Source organism: Colobus angolensis, unplaced genomic scaffold, assembly GCF_000951035.1.
Source record: "Colobus angolensis palliatus isolate OR3802 unplaced genomic scaffold, Cang.pa_1.0 Scaffold566, whole genome shotgun sequence".
Taxonomy (NCBI): Eukaryota; Metazoa; Chordata; class Mammalia; order Primates; family Cercopithecidae; genus Colobus; species Colobus angolensis.
The window spans coordinates 1,132,238-1,144,267 of record NW_012119221.1 but is presented as its reverse complement, the minus strand read 5'-3'; the positions used below and the strand labels follow the sequence as shown (position 1 = coordinate 1,144,267).

The 12,030-nt window shown below is 37.5% G+C and overlaps 1 protein-coding gene across 4 annotated transcripts in view; it reads left to right on the top strand.

Annotated features, from left to right (window-relative positions):
• Window positions 1-12,030, top strand: part of NMU (neuromedin U) — a 41,279-nt gene that overhangs the window by 12,006 nt on the left and 17,243 nt on the right. For 3 of the 4 annotated variants that reach the window (XM_011961713.1, XM_011961715.1, XM_011961716.1), the window contains exon 3: window positions 6,490-6,537. The exons of the other annotated variant lie outside the window; for it this stretch is intronic. In XM_011961713.1, coding sequence (XP_011817103.1) covers window positions 6,490-6,537 — 48 coding nt within the window. The remainder of the gene's footprint in view (window positions 1-6,489; window positions 6,538-12,030) is intronic. 4 annotated transcript variants of the gene reach the window in all.

Genomic DNA, 12,030 nt, shown 5'->3' with positions numbered 1-12,030 from the left:
ATATAAATGGTGAATTGATGGGCGCTGACGAGTTGATGGGTGCAGCACACCAACATGGCACAAGTATACATATGTAACAAACCTGCACGCTATGCACATGTACCCTAGAACTTAAAGTATAATAAAAAAAAAAAGAAAACCAGAACAAGAAAATATAGACATCACTAATATAAACTAATAATGCAACCTTAAAATTTATTTAACAACTGATAGACCTTCAGGAAAAAAATAAAAACATTATAACTCAAAATGTATAAGCTACAGCTAAAACAGTAGCTAGAGAAAAATTTTAGCTTCATATATATTTATCAGGAATGAAGAAAATGTAAAAACATTAATAAGCTATGCATTCTGCTAAAAATGAGGTGAAAAAGAACAGGGAAAATTAAAAGAAACACGAATGAAGTAAATAATAAAAATAAGCAGGGCGTGCTGGCTCACGCCTGTAATCTCAGCACGTTCGGGGGCTGCGGTGGGCGGATCACGAGATCAAGAGTTCGAGACCAGCCCAGTCAACATAGTAAAACCCCGTCTACTAATAACACAAAAATTACCCGGACATGGTGGCACGTGCCTGTAATCCCAGCTACTCGGGAGGCTAGGAGGCGGAGGTTGCAGTGAGCCGAGATGGCACCACTGCACTCGAGCCTGGGCGGCAGAGTGAGACTCCATCTCAAAAAAGAATAAATAATAATAGTAATAATAATAATGGCAGAAATAAATTTTAAAAAGACAGTGGAGCAACAGTTTTAACAAAAGCATATATTTGTTCTTTCAATAAGTTAAGCGCTGGTAGTACTGATTTCAAAAGGCAGAGGTGAAGGCAAAGAAACAAGATATAGACCGAAAAAGGTAGAACCCAAGAAAAATAGAGATATAAAAAAAGTTTTAAAATAATATTATGGATAGTTGATTGTGTGATGGATGGTTGCACAACTCTGTAAATACACTAAAAACCTTTGAGTTGTGCACTTTAAGTGGGTGAATTGTGTGGCTTGTGGATTATATCTCAGTAAAGCTGTTAAAAAGAAAGTATGGACGACTATCTGGTGATAATTTTGAAATTAGATGAAATGGATAAATTCCTAGATCAATATGCTGTGCCAAAAAAGGTGCAGTGGTAACATGATAAGCACTGAAGGAACAATTTCTTCTTTCCTTGTATCACTGGCCAAGACCTGCTTACTAGCTTACACAGTAAATGTATCTAAAACTTCTCCATAAACTATAAACTTGCTCTAGAAGTTCGATGCATAACGTTTACCCAGTTAAGAAAGTTCCCTTATTTTCCTAACTTGCTAAGAGTTTTGTTAATCCTAAATAAAATGCGAACTTAAATACTTTATTTGTGTCACTATTGAGATAAACAATATGCTTTTTCTCTTTTAGTCTGTAACTGCAATGAATTGCATTAACAAACTTCTTGCTCTTGAACTATTAGAACTGATTTGAGAGTTCAGGAGATTTTTGGATATAATGCCAATATACAAGACTCAATAACATTTCTTTTCACTAGGCAAAAGTAACATAAAAGTACAATTTATAATACTGTAGTCTACACAATAGTGACAAAATCTGTATTTAGGAATTAACCAAAAACACACCCTAAATTTATACGGTAGAAAATTAATTTCTAATAAAGAAAATAGATGATGATATAAGTATTTGGAGAGACATTCTCTCTTGGATGAAACAATTTAACATAATAAAAATATCATTTTTCCTTGTTAATTAATATAAATCCCATAAAATCAGTGCAATCCCAAACAATTTAATTTACCTAAAAAAAAAACTTTAAAATTTAACCTAAAATTGATATGGAAAAATATAGGTCTACAAATAGCTGAAGACATTTTAAATATGAAGAGCTACTACTGGGAACTGCCTTATTGGATATTGAGACATAGTATAAAAACTGCAGTAATTAAAAGAAAAGGCATGGTAATTGCACAAGAACAGACAGAATGAACCAATGGAACAGAGACTAGAGCTTGGCGAGTATAGCAGTCACCACCAGTACCTGTCATATACCTTTGGCATTTGCCATCCCAGGGTACTGGAAATTTATAGTTTCTGATTGCAACCATCCATGACTTTTCCTGTGCTGCCTGTACTTGGGCCAGCCAGAAGTGGCTGAGTATAAATGACCCCACCACTGAAAGCAGCCCCCAATTGGAGACCACAGGGAGTTGGTGGATAAATACCTTAGCCACCTTGCCCCTAAAGAAGGAAATACAGTGTAAATTATAGAGTTAGTAGAAAATCTTGTAGGACAATATCTTTGTTAGCTAGTTGCAGGGAAAAACTTCTTGAATGAAACTTCAAATATAAATCGTAAGAAACTTCAAATATAAATCGTAAGGCCAAAAACATTCATGAATTAAATTACATTAAAAGTGAAAATTCTTTCAGCAAAGGACTCCATGGAAAAACGTAAGAGCCTTTGTTGGTTTTTTGTTTTTGTTTTTGAGACAGGGTCTTGCTCTGTTGCCCAGGCTGGAGTATAGTGGCGTGACCTCTGCTCACTGCAACCTCCACCTCCTTGGGTTCAAGTGATTCTCGTGCCTCAGCCTCCTGAGTAGCTGGGACTACAGGCACATGCCACCATGCCCAGCTAGTTTTTGTATTTTAAGTGGAGACAGGGTCTTGCCATGTTGGCCAGGCTGGTCTCGAACTCCTGACCTCCAGTGATCCGCCCACCTCGGCTTCTCAAAGTGCTGGAATTACAGATGTGAGCCACCCTGCCCAGGTGGTAAGAGCCTTTGAAAGAAGATATTGACAATGTCTAAAACCGATATGGGGTTGCTTTTCTAGAATATATAAGAAACTACACCAAATCAACTGGATAAAGATAAGACTTCAAAATAAAAATAGTCATAGGATAAGAACAGTTTACAGAAAAGGAAGTTCAAAAGGTTAACAAACATCTAAAACATATAAACATGTTCATTAGTAACAATGAAATGAAAATTGGGACAAGAGCAAAGTGTCACTTTCTACCTATTAGACTAGCAAAACAATTGAAATCTAGTTAATCACAAATGTTAACAAGGATGTGGGGACTACAAACCCTCATGCACTGCTGGGCAGAGTGCCAACTGGTAGAGCCATCTGGAAAACAACCTCGATATCCCCATGATCCAGCATTCCCTCTCCTGGGTAGATAGCCCAAAGATATTCTCCCACAGATCCATAAGTGGAGCACAGATTCAAGGAGGTTGATTATAGCTTTGCTTATAGTGGGAGGAATTGGAGGGAACCCCGCTGTCTCTCACTGGGGAGTGGTTAGGCAACATGTGGTGGGCACACATTATAGAATATACTGCAGCACTTGAAGCAACATGCTAGATACACACCCAGCAACATGGATAGGTCTCAGTGGATAGTGTTAAGTGGAAAAAAAGAAAGAAAATATACATGCACACAAAACAACAATATGGGTTTTACAAAAACATATACAAATGGAGGATATGCCTCAAATACACTAGAAGAGTTGCCTATAGGAGGGTGGAATGGGGGTAGGAAATGGAAATATAAAAAGAATAAATAAATAAAGCAAGGCTAATGATGATAGTGAGCTATGAACTGGGAAGAGAACACTTTGTACCTAGGCCACCCCAACAAAATACATAAGGGAAAAGATAAGATAGATGCCAAGTGCCAAGTACAAAACAGTCTTCAATAGTATAGAAATTCATCAAGTGTGTATTACGAGGGCCTCTGCCTTGGTAGAATATCTAGGTACATGCTAGAACTATAAATAAGATGAAGAGTGACTTAGATAACAGATATTAATGTATAGTACAGACACATTTATTTTAGCTTGAAATATTCTATATTTCCATGGAAAATATTTGGAAAAATACTTTAGGTGATAATGCTGGAAAAAACTCAGAGTTGCAAAAGCAGTATAAATTCTTTTACAGAAAAAAAGATATTTAAACAAGTTAAGATGCAGCTGGGCACGGTGACTCAGGCCTAATACCAGTTCTTTGACAGGCTGAGGCAGGAGGATCCCTTGAGCTCAGGAGTTCAAGACCAGCCTGGGTAACATAGTGAGACCTCATCTCTATAAATAATAAAAAATATGCCAGGCATGGTGGTGCTTGCCTGTGGTGCCACTTACTCAAGAGGCTGACGTGGGAGGATCACTTGAGCCCAAGAAGTCAAGGCTGCAGTGAGCTCTTATTGTACCACTGCACTCCAGTCTGGCAGTCTGGGTGACAGCCAGACCTCATCTCAAAAAAAAAAAAAAAAAAAAAAAAAAAGAAAAGACAGAGAAAGAAAAGAACTTACGATGCTAGGAACATATAGTTAATTTTTCTGCTTGAAGATTTAAAAATTACAGAGCTACAGCAAACCAACACAGGAACAGAAAACCAAACACCACATGTTCTCACTCGTAAGTCGGAGTTGAACAGTGAGAACAAATGGACACAGGGAGGGGGAACATCACACACCGGAGCCTGTTGGTGGAAGGGGCTTGGGGGATAAGGGGAGGGAGAGCATTAAGACAAATACCTAATGCATGCAGGGCTTAAAACCCAGATGATGGGTTGATGGGTGCAGCAAACCACCATGGCATGTGTATACCTATGTAACAAACCTGCACGTTCTGCACATGTTTCCCAGAACTTAAAGTAAAATAAAAATAAATAAATAAATAAATAAATATAGAGCTACCCAGACACTAGAAACACATTCTTCCTAACCATATATAGAGACCTAAACATTATCAATGAGATTTACCAATGGTCTCTACAGAGTTCTCAAAAGCAATCAGTGGCATAAAAAACCATTAGAGCCATATGCTGAGTACAATGAACAAATGCTTACTCAAATGGAAAGTGGGCAAGCAGTGTTCCCGTGTCCTTCAAAGAAATGTGAGAAAAGACTGAAAAACTTTGCAGCAATCTCCTAATTTGACTAACGGGTTTTTTTTTAAAGTGTCATGTTTTTATTCACATGGCGTTGATGTCCTGAGATTCAAAGGTTCTCTGTTCTTGAACATGGGCCACCTCACATAGACGGGCAGCCTGGTCTGTGTGTGGACAACATTCCCCCGGAGTGGGTAATGTGTTCAGATACCTGCACACCATAAAAAACTCAGGAGGAACTACTTACTTTTACCCTACTAAACCACAGAAGGTGACATTTGGAGGTGATGTAGTAAGCATTGCTCAAAAGTCAGAGCTTTAAAATGGCTATCTTTTTGACTTTGCCCTCTCAATTCACTTTTTTTCCCCACAAGTTTAATTCAACTTAATTAAAGGATTTTTGTTAAACACTTATTCTGGGCAATTTAGCGATGACATGACCCCTACCCAGAGTGTGTGTGTGTGTGCGTGTGTGTGCGCGCGCGTGCGCGTGCGCGACCATGATTTCAGGTTTGTAAGGCATGGAAGAGGGACCAGCTGGGTGGGCACAAAGGATGAGTGGAACAAACGATTCCCCAAATATTTGGGAAATAAAGGGAAGATGAGGATAAAAGGAGGATAAAAGTTCTGTGAGGATAAAAAGGAAGGAGACATAAGCTTATGCTTTTCTATATTGTCTTATAGCTTTGTTATTCTCTAAGTTAGGAAATAATATATTTTAGGACATGTTCAACTTAGAAGCAATGAGGAGCTTGAGAATTTATGACAGTGAAGTATAATAATCCACCCCCTGGTATGAGAAAAAGAATCCTGGGACTGAAACAGGCCTCTAAGATGGAATGCCATAAATAGGACAACCTCAATCATTCCAGAGAGACAAGAATCAGTACCATTTTTTCCAGTTCCATTTTAAAAGGCCATCAAAGAAATAAATGTCATAAACAATGCCATACATCCAGCTTAGTGCTTAACTTCTCAGCATAGTTTTTATGATTAATATAAATCTCTCATTCTACCATTTAAAGTCTCAATTTTTCTTTTTAGGATAAAGGCTGAGAATAGTTAGTTGCCAACTGTAGCTCAGTAAACCCTCATTATAAAATAGAACTCTCTTCCAATACTGGTTTCATGGGAGAGATCTAGTGGATTGCCTATGTTGTATGAACAATTTTTCTGGTATGCTGTTTATCATACTGTTATTATGTTAATTTAGGTGACATTAGGTTCATGTGTCATACAGAACCATATGGTAACCAAAGGTCTGCCTTAATTTTAAGGTCATTCTTTAGTCACCTCTCACATTTCTCAGACTAAATAATACGTGACAGTCTTTTCCTCAATATATTAATGTGAGGCATCTCCATGCCCTAGGATAGTCCCCATCAGCAGTCACTAGAGACGTATACCCTGTGGTTAGAGTGACATCTTGAGGGAAGTCTCATTTCCAAGACTTTCTTATAAAGTTTCTGAGGCTCCTCTCTTCCAAATCCAGAGTCCTAAACTGTCATGGAACTGTGGTTAATATTCCATAGGTAATGTGACTTTGTAAAACCTACTCTCTGTTATTTTCTGTCCATTCCCAGGATGTAACTGACATTTTTGTTTTCTACAGATAGATGATGCTTGTTCGTCTTTTCCGTCCATTGATTCCCAGCCTCAGGTAATTCCAATTGAAGGTATTTTGTCATAATGTAGGTGTTTGTGTAGTGCTTAAACTCTCCATTGCTGACTTTGGAACCTTTATGTGCTCATGAAAACATGTCAACATATGAGATATTATTTCATTTGCTGCAGATAATAATCAATACTGTGGGCTTGTGTTGTAATGTGCTAGGGCTTTCATCTCTAAATAAAATAGATTGGCAGATAATATACACATATTTTGTAATGTCAAATTAAAATGTTAATTTCAAAATCAAATTATATGTTAAGTTAGAAATACTATATCTGTCAGGGTGCAGTGGCTCATGCCTGTAATCGCAGTGCTTTGAGAGGTCCAGGTGGGAGGATCACTTGAGGCTGGGAGTTCGAGACTAGCCTGGGCAACATAGCAAGACCCTGTCTCTACCAAATAATATTAGTAAAAATTTAAGCAAACTAACACAGGAACAGAAAACCAAATACTGCATGTTCTCACTTACAAGTGGGAGTTAAATGATGAGAACACATGAACACAAAGAGGGGGAAAACAGACACAGGGCCTACTTGAGGGTGGAGGTGGGAAGAGAGAGACGATCAGAAGAAATAACTATTGGGTACTAGACTTCGTACCTGGGTGATGAAATAATCTGTATAACAGAACCCTGTGACACAAGTTTACCTATATGACAATCTTGCACATGTACTGCTGAACCTAAAATAAAAGTTTAAATAATAATAAAAATTTAAAATACTGTGTTGCTGCATTTGGGGACAAATATCCTATCTCCCAATTGAATTCGAAACCCATTGAGTGATGAATTTATGAGTCAGACTTTTGGAGGTCAAAATATCATCATTATAATGGAAAAGTCCATTTGTGACTGTGGCTTCAGATCTGATGTCAAGTGTGTTTGCTATAATTGCCTCCAGAATTAAACTTGCCTGCAAGTCTCAGACAGTGACTCTGAGCTTCCCACCAGTCAGATTCTCAGCCACAGGGCAGAGACCAGGCAAGAACAGCTGACCAGAGTAAGAACACTGACTCTGTAGAGGAAAGAGCTGAACTGAACATGCCCAATTTCTTCCTCTCAGTTCACCTACCAGACAGCTCCCTCCTCTTCAATAGAAAAGAATTAAGAGAAGGTTTTGGAAAGAGGCCAGGAGTGCTAATCTAGCCCCTCCACATGGACACTTAAGGAGTGGGGAATAAGTGTGTCTTACATTGTCTTTACTGGATGATGCTGCTTTCAGAGTCATCAACTATGCACCTGGGGCGTACTCCCTACACAATCTGGCCGAGGTGCCCAGGCTGTTGGTCACACAGTCTCCATTTGTGTTTTCCTGGCTGGTGTGAAGAAGCAGCCTTGTATAGTGTTGTATTTCTCCTGCCTCAATCTATACCCTAGGTACCTGCTGGAAATTTGAGGTATTTGGTAGTAAAGCAAGACCAGGATCACCATAGATGACGTTTTTGAACAATATTTCAAATTATTCCAGGAGCATTGGCAGATATATATTAATAACATGAGATAGATATTAATCAGCATATATGCATTTGTGTTGTATTTAAAATTCAGGAACATCCTCAAAATCACTTTTAGGTCTTCAGTACTAAGAGGATGAATTTTAAAGCACTCATTTAAACTTCATCAAGATAAACTAATGTTTGACTGGACTTCAGTACTGTGCCTCTTTCAAGAGGAGCTTAGTAAATTTACTATTTGTAACTTTTACATTTATAATGTAAATAGTAATAAATTTAATACTTTAAAAAATACTGTTTTATTACATGTGAAATTAAAGCTATGCATTAAAACCTAATTTTGGTTTCACCATAGTATATTGGTGATGTTCTTACATGAGATACATTTATAGTCAGCACCTAGAGTCATGCTTGAGAAGAGACTCAGTAAATATCTCTTTAATTACTTTGTTAATAAAACCCAGCAGCAAGCATGCTATGCAGAAATTGTTCTCTTGTAACAAATATCATTATATCATCCCTTTTTATGGCCCATTCACTAGTTTAAAAACCATATAAGTATGGTTTTACTGATTTAGCTCTCAAATAAAAAATATAAATTCTGGAAGAATACATGCAAAATAAATGATAATGGTTATGTGGAAGGGGAGTCCTAGGTGGATAGAACAGAAAAAGGAGGACTTTTTAACTGGATATCATCTTATAATTTTTTAACTTTGTAACATGTGAAATTATGAATTATTCAAAATTCAAAGGAAATAAATGAAATAAATTGTATAAAAAAGATAGGTTTACAAGTCCCTTCCCTAGAAATAGCTGCTGAATGAATACAGATGCATCTCTTTGGAATGGTGTTTATGTGTAGTAACTGTATTTGGGTACCTTCACAGGAATAAGTAATATTAATAAATTAGGAATTGTTTTTAAAAATTGTATTCCTGATGTTTTGGGAATATATCATTTTATGGGCTTACTTCTGTGGCTGGGTTTCTTCATACGCTTGGTGATCGTTGGCTGGCTATCAGCAGGGGTGGTGGATGCAGCTGGGCAAAGTGTTACTTACAGTCCAGCAGGCTAGTCTGAGCTTTTTCACATGGTTGCTGGGTTCCACCAGCAGTGGGGAGAGCAAGCTCATCACCTAAGTGGGTTTCAAACATCTGCTTGTAACATGTTTACTCATGCCCCACTGGCCAAAGCAAGACACAGAGTCAATGTGGGGGGCCATACTCAATGTCTGCGTTAGGGGACTGACTACATAAAGGCAATGGATACAGGGAGGCATGATTCAATGGGGATATTATTATAACAGTAATTACTATAATTTCTAAAAATTGTCATTATTTCTCAAAACATTGATAATAAACTCAATTCATGAGTGAGCAATTCAGTACACAACTGAAAACTAGTTGTAAGTATAGCTATTGTACTCAGATTTAAGGTTTTAACATCACTTAGTCATTTAAAATACTAAGCCATCATATCACTGCTTTGTTCCAAATCTTCTTATGGTTTCTTATTGCAATTAGAATAATATCAAAATCCCTTGATACAGCCCACAGACCCTAAATAATTTTTTTTTTATTTTAGGTTCGGGGTAAATGTGCTGTTTTGTTATGTAGGTAAAGTGTGTTGTGGAGGTTTGGTGTACAGATTATTTCATCACCCGGGTAATAAGCATAGTACTAGATGGGTAATTTTTTTATTCTAACCCTCTTCCCACCCTCCACCCTCAAGTAGGCCCTGGTATCTATTGTTCCCTTCTTTTTGGCCATGTGCATCCGTGTTTAGCTCCTACTTACAAGTGAGAACATGTGGTATTTGGTTTTCTGTTCCTGTGTTGTTTAGCTTAGGGTAATACTCTCCAGCTCCATCTATGTTGCTGCAAAGGACATGATCTCATTCTTTTTTATGGCTGCATAGTATTCAGTGGTGTATATGTACCACCAAATTTGATACAATTTTAAAACATTGTTAATTTTCACATACACTACTATCTTATTATTTATGTGATTATGTGACCATTGCTTTGAAACATTTTTACCAAGTAGAAAATGTTATCTTTAAGGTCGATAAATTTAAAAATAAGATATTAAAACTTTCATGTATTTCAATCCTTGAAGAATAGTTGAGAACTGACTTTTTGTAAAGGGGAGTTGGGAAAAATGCATTTGCTTTGAAACTTTTTCAGTCAAAGTACAATCTTACTGAACCTCATCCAGCTTAGAAACTGTTTCCTAAGGAGAAACAGCTCACATGTGTGAATTTATTCTTCTTTGAGTTGAAATACATTTTTGAAACATGACATTGTAGATATTTTCTTCTCATTGTTTTGTATTTTCTATTTTGAAATCAGCTATAAGTGTTTATTCTTCTTTGAGGTGAAATACATTTTTGACACATGATATCACTGGATTTTTTTCTTATTGTTTTGTATTTTCTATTTTGAAATGATCATAAGTGGAGCATGTTGCTTTTGTTTTTAGAGATAGGGTCTCACTCTGTTACCCAGGCTGGAATACAGTGGTACAATTATAGCTCACCACAGCTACGAACTCCTTGGCTCAAGCAATCCTTCCACCTCAGCCTCCTGAATAGCTGGGACTACAGGTGCATGCCACCATGCCCAGCTAATTAAAAGAAAAAAATTTTGTGTACAGATGGGGGTCTCACCATCTTGCCCAGGCTGATAAGAGAAGTTTTAGGGATTTTATTTCAGATTTTTGTGGGGTGACCTGTGTATTCAGCCCTTAAGTATAACCAGTGAGAAAGGATATATCAGTGTTCACACTCTAGTTTTTCTCGCTGCCAGCTCCCAACTCTAGGCTTAGCAGGCAATACCAATGCAACACAAGAATATCTACAAATCAGAAGGCCAAGGTCCCAGGCCATGCTCCTCCAACTCCTAGCCATGTGTGGTATTGGGCAAGTGACAGTCTCTTAGAACCTCACTTCCTTTGTATATGAGAATAACAATTCATGTCCTGTGTAGGACAGAATACAAATTATGTATAGTCATGCATCGCTTAACAATGGGGATATACATTCTGAGAAATGTGTCCTTAGATGATCTGTCATTGTGTAAACATCATAGAGTGTACTTACACAAATCTAGATGTATAGCCTACTACACACCTAGGCTATATGACTACAAACCTGTACAGCACATTACTGTAATGAATACTGTGGGCAGTTGTAACACAATATGTATCTAAACATATCTAAATGTAGAAAAAGTACAGTAAATACATAATATAAAAGATAAAAAATGATACACTTGTATAGGGCACTCACCATGTATGGGGCTTGAAAGACTGGAAGTTGCTTTGAGTGAGTCAGTGAGTCAGTAATGAGTGAATGTGAAGGCCTAGGACATTACTGTACACTACTGCAGATTTCATAAACACGGTAAACTTAGCCTGCTTTAAATTTATTTAAAAATTTTTCTCTCTTCAATAATAAATTAACCTTAGCTTACTATAACTTTTTTACTTTATAAACTTTTTAATTTTTTTTTTTTTTTTTCAAGACAGGATCTCACTCTGTCATCCAGGCTGGAGTGCAGTGGCATAATCATGGCTCACTGTAGACTCAAACTCCTGGGCTCAGATGATCCTCCCATTTCAGCCTCCTGAGTAGCTGGGACTACAGGCATGCACCACCACACCTGGCTAATTTTCTGTACTTTTTGTAGAGACAGGATCTTGCTATGTTGTCCAGGCTGGTCTCAAACTCCTGGGCTCAAGCAATTCTTCCACCTCGGCCTCTCAAAGTGCTGGGATTACAGGCATGAGCCACCGTTCCTGGCTAACTTTTTAATATTTTAGAAACTTTTTTCTCTTTTGTAATGACACTTGGCTTACAACACAAATACATTGAACAGGTGTATGTAAATATTTTCTTTCTTTATATCCTCATTCTATAAGCTTTTGAAATTAAAAATAATTTTTTTTTGGCCGGGCGCGGTGGCTCAAGCCTGTAATCCCAGCACTTTGGGAGGCTGAGACGGGCGGATCACGAGGTCAGGAGATC